The 19,416-nt window shown below is 38.0% G+C and overlaps 1 protein-coding gene across 8 annotated transcripts in view; it reads right to left on the reverse strand.

Annotated features, from left to right (window-relative positions):
* Positions 1-19,416, reverse strand: part of inaD (inactivation no afterpotential D) — a 368,665-nt gene that overhangs the window by 22,353 nt on the left and 326,896 nt on the right. For all 8 annotated transcript variants that reach the window (XM_070101124.1, XM_070101126.1, XM_070101122.1 and 5 more), the window contains 3 exons: positions 18,872-19,121; positions 8,373-8,635; positions 5,119-5,226 (listed from right to left, as the gene is read on the reverse strand). In XM_070101124.1, coding sequence (XP_069957225.1) covers positions 5,119-5,226; positions 8,373-8,635; positions 18,872-19,121 — 621 coding nt within the window. The remainder of the gene's footprint in view (positions 1-5,118; positions 5,227-8,372; positions 8,636-18,871; positions 19,122-19,416) is intronic.

Consider the following 19,416-nt stretch of genomic DNA (forward strand, 5'->3'; position numbering starts at 1 on the left):
TCTCCACCCACTACCTTCACTACTCCACCCACCACTATTGCTACTCCACCCACCACTATCACATCTCCACCCACCACTATCACATCTCCACCCATCTCCATCACTACTCCATCCACCACTATCACTACTCCACTCACCACCATCACTACTCCACCCACCACCATCACTACTCCACCCACCACATTCACTACTCTACCCACCACCACCTCTCACCTTCACTACTCCACCCACCACTATCGCTACTCCACCCACCACTATCACTACTCCAACCACCAATATCACTACTCCAACCACCAATATCACTACTCCACCCACCACCATCACTACTCCATCCACCACCATCACTACTCCACCCACCATTACCACTACTCCACCCACCACTATTACTACTCCACCCACCACCAACACTACTCCACCTGCCACCAAAGGAACCTCCATGAGGTAGGTAAACATCACAGAGGCCTTCTTTAAAGTTTCTGGAAAAACTCAGTGTTGAAATGGAGGTTGCCCCTTCCCCGGATTTATACGAGAACCAAACAAGGGACAAGGTGCCTCACTACAATCTGGGATTAGTGTGGGAGTATTATCCTTCCAGTTATGTCTTGGAAGAACATGTGAGATGGGACAAAGTACCTGACATTCCTCTGGGTACAGAGTTGGATTTGAACTTCAGATATGCCGCCAACTAGTGGCGGCGTATCTGAAGCTTGCTTGTAACTTGGATTTTGGCTCACAACTCAAAGCAAAAAATCATCCGAGCGACAGCTCCTAACTTGGAAAACTCGTAAGTCAACGTACCACTGTATACATTATCATGTATCTCTATCCTTCACTCCATAACACAAATTCAGACTTCTGAGGCATTCCCACTAATTTAAATGCTTTATTGGCTCTATGCAGGCAGGAAATGATCTCTACCATACAATACTATATTAACATATAACATGAAGATTCACCTTCCACCATCACCTGTCATCCATATTTTTTTTTTCAACGACTTTCCATATCCCACCGAGGCAGTGGCCTAAAATGAATACAGGAGAAGGGGTCACTAGCCCCTTGCTCCTGGCATTTTAGTTGCCTCTTACAACACTCATGTCTTGACTCGGTGGGAAGAATTCTGTTTCATTTCCCCATGGAGATAAGTGTAGTGTGACCTAAGTGTAAGCAGAAGTAGCAAGATGTACCTGAAATCTTACATGTTTATGAGACAGAAAAAAGACGCCAGCAATCCTACCATCATGTAAAACAATTACAGGTTACTGTTTTACACTTAGTTCCCTGAGTGGTTGTTGTCTACCAACCTATTACCTAGGCTGTCATCTATATATAACAAAAAAAATCCTTATCAAATTGTACCAATGGTTGCTGTGGCCCTGTACAATACCTGTACAAGCAAGGAGTATCAACCACCACTACCACCATCACCTGCCATCAACAGTTCAGCATTGGTAAAAATCAGCCATATTTCTTATCAAATTGTGCAAAACATGTAGGAACTCTCCTCACCTAAATCAAACATGTACTGTAATAGAATATTGCAGGAGTGGTTGTTGGAGGTTTACAGAACCACCACAGCTTACATGGAACCAAATGCTCTTGCATACCCTGCCTGAATCAGCAGATGGCTTTTCCCAGGCTGTAGAAATCCTTAAACAGAAAACCTTTCACACCATGACCTTCCAAGTTACACCGTGACTGCAAGGTCACCTTTCCATGAAATATGTAACCGGGAACAATTTCAATTGTGTTATATAGAAAACATAACTTGTGGTAGTGCAAAAAGAGTCAACTGTATTCAAACAAATCATTTTAATTAAATAATTCACAAAGTATGAATGCATTTTATCAAATGCATTCATACTTTGTGAATGTTTATTTGAAGCATGTACAGGGCTCACATTTATTTGAGTCACGTCAAGAGCCATGTAGATTAGTATTTTTTTTTTTTCATTTATTTAGGCTGTGGTAGCTGTCTAATTACTCCCACATTCAGGACATATTTGCTTGAAAATGTGGCTTAAAAAATGATATACAATTCCGACACTTTTTGCTTGCTACACAAATAACCCGCACATAAAAGAGAGAAGCTTACGACGACGTTTCGGTCCGACTTGGACCATTGACAAAGTCACAGTGTGACTTTGTCAATGGTCCAAGTCGGACCGAAACGTCGTCGTAAGCTTCTCTCTTTTATGTGCGGGTTATTTGTGTATCGTTCCAGCCACGGTATTGTGCCTTTTTGTTATTTACTTTTTGCTTGCTGTTTTGCAGATCTATATAGTATTATGTTCCAAATTCAATGACAGTTCTATAAATTATTAAAATTTTAAAGGCAGAAAGTTGAAAACCAGAAGTAGCAAGAAAAGTCTGTCTGCATCACCACATCTGATGCAATGGTTTGTCTAAGGTTGGTAGTAAGGCTAATCTACATTAAACACTTAAAATTCACAAATGATGTACAGTACATTTAAATGGAAGAACGATAAATACACAAATCGTTAATTATATAATTTTTTTTGGCCTTGAAGAAGTGACGACATCTTAACTGCCAATTTTCAATAAGCTAAAGCATTACTTAAAGAAGTCCCAATGAAATGTCAAACACTCTAATGTTGCACAAGCTGGCCACACTTCTTGGCAATTCTCCACTGCCTTCCCACACTAAACACCTAATATGGAATGGTAAATATTGGGTAAAAATTTTTTTGGAAAAAATCAAATAAAATTAGATAATTATGGCCTAATAATGAATCTGGTTATAACAAAAGTGTCTATGGGAAAATAGGTTCCGAGTTCTGAACAATCGACTTATGGGCCTTATGGCACTGTGTCTTCCATGTAATAGCAGTTGAAGATGCCTTGCTACTGTACATACATCAGAAAACTAATACAGGTCTCCCTCAACATTCGCGAGGGTTAGGGGATCAAGAGCCTCGCGAATGTTGAAAAACCGTGAATGTTTGGTGCCCCAATATATTGTAGGGAAATATATTACAATACTGCTTCCTTAACTTGTTGAACCATGAATAATCATAAAATACATGAAAACGTCGTAAATTGTACTAAATATATACATGTTATGCTTTAATAACGTATGTTATTTAATAACATGTATGTTATTAAATACCACAGATTCCACCACTGCGAGTCCCTACTACCCTCCCTCCGACCCCCGCAACTGGCAGCCAGCCCTCCCACCACTCAGTGTGGTGAGTGGTTTGTTTGTTCATTATTTGCTATTAAACTACAGTATAAATAATGTAAACCCATTCATGACTGCATATTGGAATGGCTATTAGGAAAGGTATTAGAAGGTGACATCATGTGTTTACTCTTGAACACAGCAAAGAATCGAACATTTCTGCTATTGCTAATAATAACAATAGTAATAATAATAATAATAATAATAATAATAATTATAATAATAAAAATAATAATAATAATAATAGTAATAATAATAATAAATACGATATAATTGAAGAAGGAAATTGTACAAAAATACGAGGGAGTGGTTGACACATCGTCAGTGTGACTGTTTATGCTGGAGTGAACATTAGTCTCCCTGCTCTTCCAAACATTTCACAATAATTCAGCGGTTGAGGCAGTGGTATTTAATAACATATGTTATAAATAATAATAGTACATGTTATTATTAATAACATGTATTATTATTAACATGTATGTATTAATAACATATGTTATAAATAATAATAGTACATATTATTAATAACATGTATTATTATTAAGATGTATGTTATGAAAATACCATTGCCTCAATCACTGCCTCTACCACTCCAGTCACACTCAATCTACAAGCACCAAACACAATGAATTATTGTGAAATGTTTGGAAGAGCAGGGAGACTAATGTTCACTCCAGCATAAACAAAGTCACACTGACGATGTGTCAACCACTCCCTCGTATTTTTGTACAATTTCCTTCTTCAATTATATCATATTTATTATTATTATTACTATTGTTATTATTAGCTGTAGCAGAAATGTTTAATTCTTTGCAGTGTTCAAGAGTAAACACATGATGTCACCGTCTAATACCTGTCCGAATAGCCATTCCAATATGCAGTCATGAATGGGTTTACATTATTTATACTGTAGTTTAATAGCAAATAATGAACAAACAAAACACTCACCACACTGAGTAGTGGGAGGGCTGGCTGCCAGTTGCAGGGGTCGGAGGGAGGGTAGTAGGGACTCGCAGGTGACGGGAAACTTAAATATGATTTGGCGGCTGGGAATTTGGTGGCTGGGAATTTGGCGGTTGGGAATTCGCGAATGTGTGAAGCCCGTGAAAGTTAAAAACGTGAATGTTGAGGGAGACCTGTATTGTAGCATAGTAACATGTTGCTTTTTTCGTCCATTTTGACATAAACAGCAAATAATGCACTCTATTAACCTTACTGCAGAGTTTCCCTACATTGCAAGACAAACTATAAGAGTAACTTACCAACGAAACACACAAGTGCATGATGTGACAAGGGCACAGACTTTACTGCCAGTTTGCATACAATATACCAAAAATACTGGAGGAAGTATTAAGCTTATCTCACTAAAATACACTCCACATACTGTACTCTATATAATTATTAACCCTTAAACGGTCCAAACGTATATATACGTTCACTTGTGGAGCGCCCCGAATATTTTGACAAAAAAAAAAAATATATATATATATACGTATATAGAAAAAAAAAAAAAGAGCACAAGTGGTCCCAGATTTTTTTAATATGGTGCACACCGAGTGTTAAGACCCATTCTATGCTGACCAGGCATCTCAGGGCAATCCTGCCAAATTTGGAGGCAGGAAAATTAAAACGTATGTAGTATATGCGTTTGGGACGCTATGCATAAAAACGTATATATACGTTTGGACTGTTTAGGGGTTAAGTATCAAACACAAATGCTCTCTGATATTTACATATGGTATGGTATTAGAAAAAAATATTTTACAGAATATTTTGCCAAGTATGATTTTAGTTTAACATATTTACCATGGGGGAGAGCTAAACCCATAGGGGTTATACCACATCTAGGAAAGGGGCGGTAATGATGTTTGCTCTGAGGAAAGGCAAAGAAAGTTCTCTGTAAAATCACTCACCAGAAGTGTGTCTGAGCCTCCCACAATGGATAGACCAAGTCCCATCTTCTCCTTGACAATCTCTATAGTTGTTTCCTTGCCTGGCCAGATCTCTGCAGTTGCTGGGTCCTAGAAAAACGTTTGGTCTTCAATTGTGGAGGTGAGCCTAACGATTTGCATAGTAAAACTATTAAAATTACTCAGCATTCTAAATGTGACAGTTGCTAACAATATTAACTATAATTAACTACCCTCATTACCAATTTTCAATTATCAAAAACTGTCAACTGTTAACACCAATTTACTACTGTGACTAATTTAATATCATTACACACATTATAACCACAATAGGCACAAAATAATTTTAAGTCAACTAGTCAATTCAAACTGACAGGTCTCAAGCTGAAAAATAGGCTAATGGGTTCTTAACACTCAGTCTGCTAAAAAATGTAATCAGAAAATCATTCTGTTCAGAATAAATGAATTAAAGTTTATTTCTAAATATTAAATTAAATTTACTTATTCAGGCAGATTATAAATGACTATGATACTATTGAAAAACTCAAGAGGATGCAATATTCAATGCTGAGCCTCAGACTAGTAATATATCATTTACCCAGGCCAATATAATAGTCCTAACCATACAGCAAAGTGCCTAAATTTACAGGGACATAAATGAGAAATTTTACCAGTTCATTATTACAATCATAACTAAGCACTAAACCCACAAGGGTCATACATCTAGCAGTTCATTAGACCAGTACCATTAAAGGCTTAGGAACCTTAATGAATACAGTTATCGAGCACATAGAATGTAAATGGCCACTACAGATTCCCTAAACCAAGGTTTATGTAGTACTTCCCAATTACACTTGGGTTTTGGGGCAATGTTTAATTCACAGATTATTCACTCTTATCAATGTAAACAGATATTACACTATAGAAAATGTACACAACATATAACAAATAGGTCACCTGGTTTCAACATTCCCTTGCACCAAACATGTTACCTCTGTACCATGAAAAGTTCAGAGCAGCAAAATGAGAAAAACTGCTTAAGTTTTTTATAATGGCTTACCCCTTGTGTTGCACTAAACTGTTTTAAATGCTTACTGACTCCAGCTGGGATTCAGGATAATGTTTATTAACATGCCCTTCACTTCTGACACTGCTGAAAAGCTACTGTAAACAGCTTCTCACTTTTGTTAAAAATATTAAACCTCTCGATGTTGCTGAGGCACACAATAAAGCTATTCTTTTTCTGAAATACTAAATCCTTTATTTACGGTACTATGTTCCACAGTCAGCCCTCCTGGCACTATATCACTCTCTTATTTACCCCTATCTCACCTATGGAATTTGTGCATGGGGCTCAACAACAATTAACCATCTCAGACCACTAATTACCCAACAAAAGGCTGCAGTTAGAATGATATCAAATTCTCACTACAGGCAGCACACTCCATCAATATTCAATACACTAAACCTACTCACCATACAAAACATCCATACTTATTACTGCACCTATTACATACATAGAACACTTAACTCTGATATTAACCCTCCCCTCAAACATCTCCTTGCCAACCTCAACAGAACACATGACCATAACACAAGGCACAGATCACTCTTTGATGTTCCTCGTGTCCATCTCACACTATGCAAAAACTCAATGCACATAAAAGGCCCTAAAATCTGGAATTCATTACCTGTAAATATAAAAGAAACACTACCTGTTTATAAATTCAAGTCTCTTCTCAAAGATCACTTACTCACCCAAAACCAAATAAATACTGAATAACTGAACCTTATAAATTGTATATCTTAAATGTTTCTCACAATTATATCATATAAATGTTAAACCTAAAACCCAATCTAACTTTATTATTTTTTAAATACACTACCTAACAGAATACTCCATACGACTGAATGTACAACAATGCATGCAACCATATGACCTGTCTTTGTAATACTCATTTGTGCTTTATAGTTATCTGTTTACAATAATGTATTATCACTGATTTCATCATTGCTTAGTTAATTTTAAGCCAGCCCGTAATGCTATGCATAGTATAAGTGGCTTTGGCATGCTGCTCTTATCTGTATTTTTTTGTACCTCTGTATGTATGCTCAAATTGTTAATAAATAAATAAATAAATAAATAAATAAATAAATTTATTCTGAATACTTGATATGTGGTTACCATGTGTACCTACCATGACCATATGACTCCTCTACACAATTTGTTATCAACATGATTTCATGATTTAATGGAATGCTTATAATTACTCGGATTTGTATTTTAAAGAGGTGCGCAAATATTAACGAATATTAAGAATTATAATGCTACATACATAAAAGTGTGCAAACATATAAGAAAAACATTATTAAAGTTAAAAATATATGGAAGGTGGATGTTATATCTGATACAATGAGACTGACTGACAGCTAGAGGAGGAGTAGCTGGAATATTTAATGAACAATTGTGAATTGAAAGGAAGGGGGGCATAAAATGTTTAAGTCAACAGTGTACTTTGCAGTATAGGTGAAATGCAAGAGGCAGGTTTATAAGTGTGTGCATCTGATGGGAAATGGTTTGTAGACTTATCTTGGGAGATGGCCAGTTTATATTTTGAAGTTTCTGAACAAGTAAGTCTGATAGAGTATGAGGAAAAATGGCATCAGAGGATAAAAGAAAAAATTCTGTTAAGACCCATCATATATGACAGATGATCATTCTCCTAAAAACTAGCTAAATGGCTTAGTAGTTTCTCCACATTTTAGTAAATTCACCCATATATATACAATTGTCCAGCTGCAAGATTATATTAACAAAACAACACTTCAATTGCACAACAGAAATGTTGAGCCTCACTGATTTCACAAGAATTGCTGGTAATGCATATTTTAAACACAGTGGTGTATACTAGTAACCTACTGCTTTGTGTCCGAAACCAGTGTCCTATCTAAGTAATGCATATCTATTAATGCATTTTCTTTCAACGATGAAGGATTTCATCACTGAATAATCCAATCTAACTTTTACATGGAATACTTTGAAAGTAATCAATTACCTAACATCATAGCTCATTTTTACAATCTGGAAGCAGAAATGAAATCTGTCTGATACTTTCCTGGAAAATTTTAAAGATCCAGTAACCTGCATTAAATATCAAGTAGAATGGTAAATGATATTTTAAAGATTTTGAGCTCCGAAACCTGAAAGGTAAAAATTAAAAAGTAAATACTGTAATTTTTATATATAGCAACCTAACCTGAGGTTTCTCCTCTGTAGAAGGAAGCGAGGATGGAGAAGACGTAGATGAAGTTGACAAAGTAGTGGATGTTATGGATGTTTGGGCATGTGAAGGTAATCGGTCCATTTGTGCCAGTCGAGTAGGGGGTAATGGGGGCGAGGAGGGTATGACAGGTTCATCCATTAACGAAACAGGTACCGATGCAGGCAACATTGCGGCGAGCAAAGGGGGTTTGGCAGGAAGGGCAGGTTTGGGGGCCAACGTTGGTTTTGGTGGCACATCTGCAGAAATATATTGCATTTAAAAATGCTGCACAATAAACTTTCGAATTGTTAAAAAAAAATTGTATTAAAAGATATCAGGCTTTAACACCGCTAAACAATTAAGGTAGAAATATCCCATTCATAACTTAGAGGTAAGTATGTACAGTATTATGAAATATAAGGAATAAAGTCTATTGCCAGGAATGCTCTTTGCTATATTAAGCATAGTTATATAGAAAAATCAGCCAAGTCACATTAGACAGCCAGTAAAATAAGAAAAATAAGCTTGCCTGTTATTAATAACAAATATACTATACTGAAATGTATATCATATATATTAGTTCAGAGCATTTATTCTAAAATGCCCAAAAATGACCTGGTCCAAGGACAGCCAGGGCGATGATTGCCGGAACCATCTATTCTACACAGGAAGGGTTGGAGGGAACTTGTGAATGAGGTTTTTAAGTGTTAGGGGGCTTGAGCATCCAGCATGCATGTCAGATTGGGGTGAGCGGAGGCAGGTGGTTGAGATTCATTTTGAAAAGATAACATTCATGAATTTTTAAAATACAAGTTTAAAAAGTATGTAAAATATTTACAAATGTCGAGAGAAAATATAATTCCAATATATACTACGTATAATTAAACAACTTGTGCTTGAACTGTTCATAAGCTAAATTACAAAACTTGACCACTGTATAGATAATGTATCTGTAAACTAAAACCATAATGCAGCCTGCCCAATTTAAGACTTTGTAGCCCCAGAGTATTTTAAAATAAATGTACATGCATTTACTGTATAATGTATCATCCTAACCAGAGTTTCCAATTCAAATATACATCTGCCATTAACACACCAATCACACCCAGTTCACAGGCTGCTACTTGGTTAATGCCATCATATGAACAAATGCTCATTATTAATTTTTATGGGACAGAGGTAAACCCATAGAGGTCATACAGTACCTTAAGAATTACTGTATTGTAGATGAATGCAATTAAGTTAGATGTCTTACTGCAAAATGGTCTTCCAAAGATGCAGGCCAGTGTGCTACACAGGCCTGCAACACTCACGATGCTACAACCCTGGTTTCTGTACATGCAATCATAAAGAATCTTCGTGTTTACCTGGTCGAGAGAACATACTCCCCAGTTAGGCATTTTTCTTCATTCTTAGGGAATTGGTTTATTTACATTAACCTAACCTAATTATCTGGATGAAGTGATGGTCTGACCCACTGCATACTAAATTTATGCCCATGGGGAAGTGAAAAGAATCCTTCCTCTGTAAGCCATGCATGTCATAAAAGGTGATTAAAAGGCCTGGAACAAGGGGCTAGTAGCCCCTTCTCTTGTATAAATTACTACATGCAAAAAAAGAAAAACTTGCATTTTTCTTTTTAGGTCACCCTGCCTTGAAGGGAGATGGCTGGTATGTTGGAAAAAAAAATACACACAAACTTAAGCTAAGGGCCACACAGGAGTATTTCATCAATACTCTGGCTCAAGTAAATAGTAATACAGTGTCTGGCCACAGTTTCTTCCAAGCAGAGTTCAAGGTCCTCTTTGTCACTTCCTCCCAAGCCTTACCTATAAGGTTTACACAATTGAGGATATTAAAGTGATCTCTCCAAAACTCTCTTAGAGTCAGTTGAGTTTCTGAGGTCATTACAAAGCACCTTTCAAACAGAGCTTTTGTGTACAGTTTCTTGAAGTTGGAAATAACCTGCTGGTCCATGGGCTGCAGGAGAGGAGTGGTATTAGGAGGCAAAAACTTCACCTTAATGAAGCTCATGTCCCCATAAAGTCGCTCTGCCACGTCTGTAGGATGACCAGGGGCATTGTCTAACACCAGGAGGCACTTAAGTTCTAATTTCTTTTCAGTTAGGTAATTTTTCACATTGGGGGCAAATGCATGGTGTAACCAGTTATAGAAAAATTCCCTAGTGACCCATGCCTTACTGTTTGCCCTCCACAGCACACACAAATTATCCTTGAGGACATTCTTTTGCCTGAACGCTCTGGGAGTTTCAGAGTGATACACTAATAAAGGCTTCACTTTGCAATCACCAGTAGCATTGGCACACATCAACAAAGTAAGCCTGTCTTTCATAGGCTTATGTCCTGGGAGTGCCTTTTCCTCCTGAGTAATGTAGGTCCTGCTTGGCATTTTCTTCCAGAACAGGCCTGTTTCATCACAATTAAACACTTGTTCAGGTTTCAGTCCTTCAGTTTCTATGTACTCCTTGAATTCCTGCACATATTTTTCAGCCGCTTTGTGGTCCGAACTGGCAGCCTCACCATGCCTTATCACACTATGGATGCCACTACGCTTCTTAAATCTCTCAAACCAACCTTTGCTGGCCTTAAATTCACTCACATCATCACTAGTTGCAGGCATTTTTTTAATTAAATCCTCATGCAACTTCCTAGCCTTTTCACATATGATCGCTTGAGAGACGCTATCTCCTGCTATCTGTTTTTCATTTATCCACACCAATAAGAGTCTCTCAACATCTTCCATCAATTGCGATCTTTGTTTCGAAAACACAGTTGAACCTTTGGCAAGAACAGCTTCCTTGATTGTCTTTCTGGTGCCCACAATAGTAGCGATGGTTGATTGGGGTTTCTTGTACAGCTTGACTAGGTCGGCTATACGCACTCCACTTTCATACTTATCAATTATCTCTTTCTTCATCTCTATAGTAATTCTTACCCTTTGAGGTGTAGGGTTGGCACTAGAAGCTTTCTTGGGGCCCATGGTCACTTATTTTCCAGAAACAGCACCGAAAATACTGTAATAATACGAAATATTCCGAGTGTATGCTTGGATGTTACCGCGGAGGCTGGCTGGTAAACAATGGGACGGAGCGGCACATGTGAGGCTGGCTGAGGGCACATTGGACGCGTCTCGGACGAAAATCGGTATGCGGGTTTTTAATCGGTATGCGCGGCAAAAATTTTGCGATAAAAGTAATCGTTATGCGGAAAAATCGCTATGCGATGCCATCGTTATGCGGGGGTCCACTGTATATAGTTTTTTTGCTGCACATAAGACTCTAACTCTCTTATCTGTCAAATAATTGGTCTGACTGGCATGGCCCAGCAGCTAAAGTAATGCCCAGATTCATTCAGCCACAATCTCCTCAATAGGGATCAAGTGATGGTGTGACCCCTTGTCAGTTACTTCCACCATCTGGGGATCATACTGCAATCTTTCATCAACTCCCAAGCACACCTGGCAATGCCAGGGAGACAAAGACTAAAAGTATTACTTAGTACTAAGTAATACTAAGCACTACATTTTGAAGAATGAAAAACACATTTTTTGGGTTGGTTCAATGAACTATGTGAACAGCCTGTGAAATAGGTTCTAAAACACCAGAATGTACCTACACAAAAGTTGACAAACACCCAAGTACCATATTCACCTAGATGAACAGCAGCAGCAAATGTAGAGATATGTCAGTGTCTAACCTTGCCCAGGATGCCACCCACAACAGTCGACTAATGCTACAAGAACTTAAACACCTATTTACTGTCGCTACTCACTTAGCTCAGTTACCCCCATGCCTTTCAACTATATTGCTGTTGTATATCCACAAGAGCAGCTTTAAAAACAGTTTCACCATCATATTAATTCAATACCCACAAGCAGATTTTCAAGACAAGTGTAAGTTTGCTACCTACTGAAGAAATGTTTGCCTGCTCAGTAGGTTTCTGTAGTTGAAACAGAGAACTAAGTATTGACTTAGATGAGGTGATCAGTCCTGCAGCTGAAACAAATTTGATCAAAGCAATGGAGTTCAAGAGACCAAGGCTGAGGGACTGACCACCTGATATCTACATTACTACTAGTGTTGTCTCCTCTGTATTTAGACTGAAGAGGCAAACTGTATGCATAGTACAGAAATTGGGCAATATTTGAGACCAGGCAGCATTTTGGCATAACTGAGCAGTGCATACCTCCAACATCCTCATGACAAATCACAATTATCACACACCAATGATTCTACTCACCTCTACAAGAATCTCACCTTCTTTTCTTCCCATGATTATGTATATGTACGTATTTTACTGTTTTGTATGACTCGACTGAGTTGACAAATTGTGCAAGTGAGAACTTAGGTAAAAAGTATAGGAATGTTCTTCAGCAGATTCTGACTATTATATAGTATAAATTGTGCAACATTAGGTTTGGTTTTATATCCAAAATGATATTGTTACTGTTTAAGTGGAAAAAAAAAATACAGAACTAGCCTAGCAAAACCCACTTAACCCAACCTACCCTACCCTATTAACCTTACTCCACCATATGTAGATGCGTGCTTGTTTACACTCGGACAGGTGCATAAAACTACACAGAGATTCAGTAAGGCTACATGTCACCTGTTCACCAGTAGAAAATACTTTTAACCACTAAAACGGCGATTAATCAGCGTATATGGTAGGTAAACACATCTTGGTATATTCCCAGATTAAAAAGACAACTGTTCAAGGAACACCATTCTTCCTGTATGTAAATAATAATAACCAACAAATTTAGCTATAGGAAAGGCATGAATCACTTTTGTAAACTATAATGAGACTAAATAGAAATGAGGTACATGTACTAGCATGGGCAGCTTGGGAGGGTGGTTAATGGGGTTTCAAGCCTATCGACTTTTTGGGGTTATCCTAGGAAATTTTCACTATTTATGATAACTATACTAATGTGTACCTGTGCCTAAATACACTTACTTAAAGGTTACACGTAACCTCAGACAAGAACACGTTTATCCTCAAAAATAAAAGGTATTAAACTAAACTCTCAGCGTATATACACAGAGAAATACACCTTTCGGTGTGTATATCCTGCAGTGGTTTGACAAGGAGTGGAAGGGTTGAGAGAGACAGAGAGAGGGGGGTAAGGGGGTGATAACTTATCCATGTAATAGAGCGAGGAGTGACAGCCAGGCTGCCTGCAACACCACTCTAGAAAACGGGAAGCTGGTGTATAACTCAGGCAGCAAGACTAACTAGTATACAAACAGAAATAAGCGAGCAGGTTTATTTAGGTACACGTACAGACACACAGATTATCATACACTGCAACGTATGTGTAAATTACCTAGGATAACCTCAAAAAAAAGGTCAAGGTGACTTATTTCCACTGGGTCCTTAATACAAGTTTATCTAAACATCAGGCAGACATAAGTACAATTATCATATCTAGTATGATAATTGCGTCATCATACCTAGTATGATAATTGCGTCATCATACCTAGTATGATAATGGCATCATCAAACCTAGTATGATAATTGTATCATGCCTAGTATAATTGTATTACCATACCTACCATGATAACTGTATCATACCTAGTATGATAATGGCATCATCATACCTAGTATGATAATTGTATCATGCCTAGTATGATAATTGTATCATCATACCTAGTATGATAATGGCATCATCATACCTAGTATGATAATTGTATCACCATATCTAGTATAATTGTATCATGCCTAGTATGATAATTGTATCATCATACCTAGTATGATAATTGTATCACCATACCTAGTATGATAATTGTATCATGCCTAGTATAATTATATAACTAGTATAATTATAGTATCATACCTAGTATGGAAATTGTATTATCATTCCTAGTATGACTTCACAAACACTGCATTTTTAGTTTTTTTTTTTTCAAGCGTCAGAAGATATTGATCTCACTGGAATCATTAACTGGGATGGTTAGTAACCCATGCTAACCCACCAAACAACCAGCACACATCACCAGCACTGGTGACGAGGGATGGTTAGTAACCCATGCTAACCCACCAAACAACCAGCACACATCACCAGCACTGGTGACGAGGGATGGTTAGTAACCCATGCTAACCCACCAAACAACCAGCACACATCACCAGCACTGGTGACGAGGGATGGTTAGTAACCCATGCTAACCCACCAAACAACCAGCACACATCACCAGCACTCTGGTGACGAGGGATGGTTAGTAAACCATGCTAACCCACCAAACAACCAACACACATCACCAGCACTCTGGTGACGAGGGATGGTTAGTAACCCATGCTAACCCACCAAACAACCAGCACACATCACCAGCACTCTGGTGACGAGGGATGGTTAGTAACCCATACTAACCCACCAAACAACCAGCACACATCACCAGCACTCTGGTGACGAGGGATGGTTAGTAACCCATGCTAACCCACCAAACAACCAGCACACATCACCAGCACTCTGGTGACGAGGGATGGTTAGTAACCCATGCTAACCCACCAAACAACCAGCACACATCACCAGCACTCTGGTGACGAGGGATGGTTAGTAACCCATGCTAACCCACCAAACAACCAGCACACATCACCAGCACTCTGGTGACGAGGGATGGTTAGTAACCCATGCTAACCCACCAAACAACCAGCACACATCACCAGCACTCTGGTGACGAGGGATGGTTAGTAACCCACGCTAACCCACCAAACAACCAGCACACATCACCAGCACTCTGGTGACGAGGAATGGTTAGTAACCCACGCTAACCCACCAAACAACCAGCACACATCACCAGCACTCTGGTGACGAGGGATGGTTAGTAACCCATGCTAACCCACCAAACAACCAACACACATCACCAGCACTCTGGTGACGAGGGATGGTTAGTAACCCATGCTAACCCACCAAACAACCAACACACATCACCAGCACTCTGGTGACGAGGGATGGTTAGTAACCCATGCTAACCCACCAAACAACCAGCACACATCACCAGCACTCTGGTGATGAGGGATGGTTAGTAACTCATGCTAACCCACCAAACAACCAGCACACATCACCAGCACTCTGGTGATGAGGGATGGTTAGTAACCCATGCTAACCCACCAAACAACCAGCACACATCACCAGCACTCTGGTGACGAGGGATGGTTAGTAACCCATGCTAACCCACCAAACAACCAGCACACATCACCAGCACTCTGGTGACGAGGGATGGTTAGTAACCCATGCTAACCCACCAAACAACCAGCACACATCACCAGCACTCTGGTGACAAGGGATGGTTAGTAACCCATGCTAACCCACCAAACAACCAGCACACATCACCAGCACTCTGGTGACGAGGGATGGTTAGTAACCCATGCTAACCCACCAAACAACCAGCACACATCACCAGCACTCTGGTGACGAGGGATGGTTAGTAACCCATGCTAACCCACCAAACAACCAGCACACATCACCAGCACTCTGGTGACAAGGGATGGTTAGTAACCCATGCTAACCCACCAAACAACCAGCACACATCACCAGCACTCTGGTGACGAGGGATGGTTAGTAACCCATGCTAACCCACCAAACAACCAACACACATTACCAGCACTCTGGTGACGAGGGATGGTTAGTAACCCATGCTAACCCACCAAACAACCAGCACACATCACCAGCACTCTGGTGACGAGGGTTATGAGGTTTCAGTTCGTCCCCAACCAAAGCCAAGTATATTGTTCCAGACACGGTATAGTGTCTTTTATTCTTCATAACCTAACAGAGCCACTGTCATCGGACTCCCGGGCTTATTTCCATAATAATCCTTTAATCCTGTCCTCCAGGATCCAATAACAGAACAGTTGTAGTGCTGACTCATCAAAACCAATTTCCATACATATATATATATATATATATATATATATATATATATATATATATATATATATATATATATATATATATATATATATATATAATATGTAAAACTGGTCAATTAGCAAGAACTCATTTAAAATTAAGTCCTTTCTAAAATTTTCTCTTATACGTTTAAAGATATATTTTTTCATTAATGTTAAAGTAAAAAAATTTAACTTTGCACCAAAAGAATCTTAGAAAACTTACCTAACCTTATTATAACAATTTATTTTAGCTTAACCCAACTATATATATTTTAGATTTGTTTACAATAATTTAATGCTAAACAAACACAGTGAAACATTTTTTTTTCGTTAGGTTCAGAATTATTTTGGCGAAATTGTTGCATACACAAATTTTCGCTTGTCCTATATGGCAAGATAAGCGTTGCTATTTAAGCCAAGATCGCAAGTTCTGCCTATTCCGCACGACATATATATATATATATATATATATATATATATATATATATATATATATATATATATATATATATATATATATATATATATATATATATGCTCATTTATATGTGGCTACATTGATCGAGTCACAGCTCCTGGTCCCTGTACTCACCTATGTTCTTGCAGGGATCGAGTCACAGCTCCTGGTCCCTGTATGTGTGTATGTGTGTATGTGTGTGTGTGTGTGTGTGTGTGTGTGTGTGTGTGTGTGTGTGTGTGTGTGTGTGTGTGTGTGTGTGTGTGTGTGTGTTTGTGTGTACTGCAATATACTGATTCGCTTGTACAGTAAACTAAAAACTACAAATTTGCATAATTGATGGATTTGCGAACAGTATGTAGAGAGGACCGTACAGGAATGAAGTTGCGGTAGGATAACACAAAGAATATAGAGAATTAACAGTCAGTAAATCATTCAATAAATAAAGTGTAAAAAAGGGGCAATGCGCTAACATCACGCGGTAAAATACGAGGAAAAAAGTGATGGTGGCAGGCACACGGACTAGCAATAATGACGGTGGGAGGTCAGTGAACAATAATGAGGATGGAAGGTCAGTGAACGATAATAAAGATGGGAGGTCAGTGAACAATAATAACAGTGGGAGGTCAGTGAACAATAATGGTGGTAGGTCTGTGAACAATAATGAAGGGAGGTCAGTGAACAATAATAAAGGTGAGAGGTCAGTGAACAATAATAAATGTGGGAGGTCAGTGAACAATAATGAAGGGAGGTCAGTGAATAATAATAAATGAGGGAGGTCTGTGAACAATAATGGAGGTAGGTCAGTGAACAATAATAAAGGTGAGAGGTCAGTGAACAATAATGGAGGAGGGAGGTCAGTGAACAATAAAAAAAATTAGGTGGGTGGACGATAATAAAGAGGATGTCAGTAAAGACTGACAAAGATTTAGGGAGGGAGGGGATAACATGTTAACATATCATACTCACAGGGCCATGCACCAGCCCACAATGATCACCAGGTTGTAGAGGCAGCGGCGCCACACGGCCAAAAGCACAGAGAGTGAGGCACATCATGTTAGTATCCCGACCCATCAACATACAACACACAGACACATCAACAGTCAAACCACATTAACTCTAGCTCTGCCAATTTGTCCTGTTTAAAACTGCAATATATATTTTTTCTTAGTTCGGGGAAAATTTTCCTTTATTAGAAAAAGGGGAAAATAGGCATTTTAAGTAATATGAAAAATAAATAAAGAACCGTCTATAGATTGTACTGATTGTTCCACTCTTAAATATATATCAGAAATAATATATAAAAAATTATTAGGCTTTATACGTATCTTAGATATTTGAAGTTACTGAGGCAGAAACGGTATAAAGATTTTTATGTACTTAAAGGTTACATTAACATGGTTTGACTGACTCAATCATTTCTCCATTTCTACCTTTGTAAAGAAACCAGAAAAGTGGAATGAAGAGGACAAGTTTGATCCACGTAGCTTCAGGAGGTTTGCAGCACAGCTAATCTATGAACACTTTTCTCTGCTAACATATACACAAAATACATAGCATTTTAGCAACATGGAAATACACACACATACATAACTGCCAGTATTATATGTTCACACAACCTCTGAAAGTCAGTTTATCTCGTAAAGCTCTCAAAAGATCTTCAAAATAATTTATTTGCTATTATGGAACGAGTGTTCCAATGTAATTTGTTAAATGTTAAGGATTTTATTAAAACACAAACGACCTTAAAGTGTAAATGTATTAAATAATTTAAGAGATAAAAGTAGTTTATTTCATTTACAGTACATGTAAAAAAAATGAGAGAAATTTGTATTGTGAAATAGTGTAAAGTAACTTGTATCTATGGCTTGTTAAGACTTTAAAAAAGTAAAAAAAAACTTCTATTTCTATAAACGATGTGTGGATTTGATTTCCAAAATAATTTTACCAAGTTAACTTTAATACTGTATTGATCAGAGTTAATACTCTTGATACATCTTCAAAATTTCGATATAATAGCCTATTGCTGAAGATCTTTTAGGAATATGAAGATACATCAAGCAAGTTGTTACTTAAAGACACAATGGCAAAGCATTATTTTAGGAACACGGCACTGTACGTACCTGGCTTTTTTTTCTCTTTTTCTTTTTCTTTTTCTTTATCTTTATCCTTCTCCTTATCCTTCTCTTTCTCCTTTTCTTTCTCCTTCTCTTTCTCTGGAACCTTGCCATCCTTCCCTCTGGCAGCGTTGGCTACCCACATATTGATGACACCCTCAGTTTTTTTGAGGATACTTGTGGCTTGGTCGTAATCAATACCAACCATTTCTTCCTTGTTGACGCACAAGATCATGTCACCTACTAGCAGTCCAGCCTGAAATATGTAACACCAATTATATATCTTCACTACATATGCTGACTCTAAGCAACACTGCATACATCCACTCTTATATTTCACATATCTATTAAGTAACACACCATATATTCGCTCTAATTAACACTATATACACACACTTTAAAACACACTATACAATCACATATGTATATCCATCGTTAAGATAAAGAGAAACTTGGGTAATGAATTACTATGAAATTTCAAGTCCTGTACTCACTATCAACGAGTATTAACTACTGTACACTGTCGGAATATCCATGCATCCGACTCATTT

The sequence above is a fragment of the Cherax quadricarinatus genome, chromosome 76 (assembly GCF_038502225.1).
Source record: "Cherax quadricarinatus isolate ZL_2023a chromosome 76, ASM3850222v1, whole genome shotgun sequence".
Lineage (NCBI taxonomy): Eukaryota > Metazoa > Arthropoda > Malacostraca > Decapoda > Parastacidae > Cherax > Cherax quadricarinatus.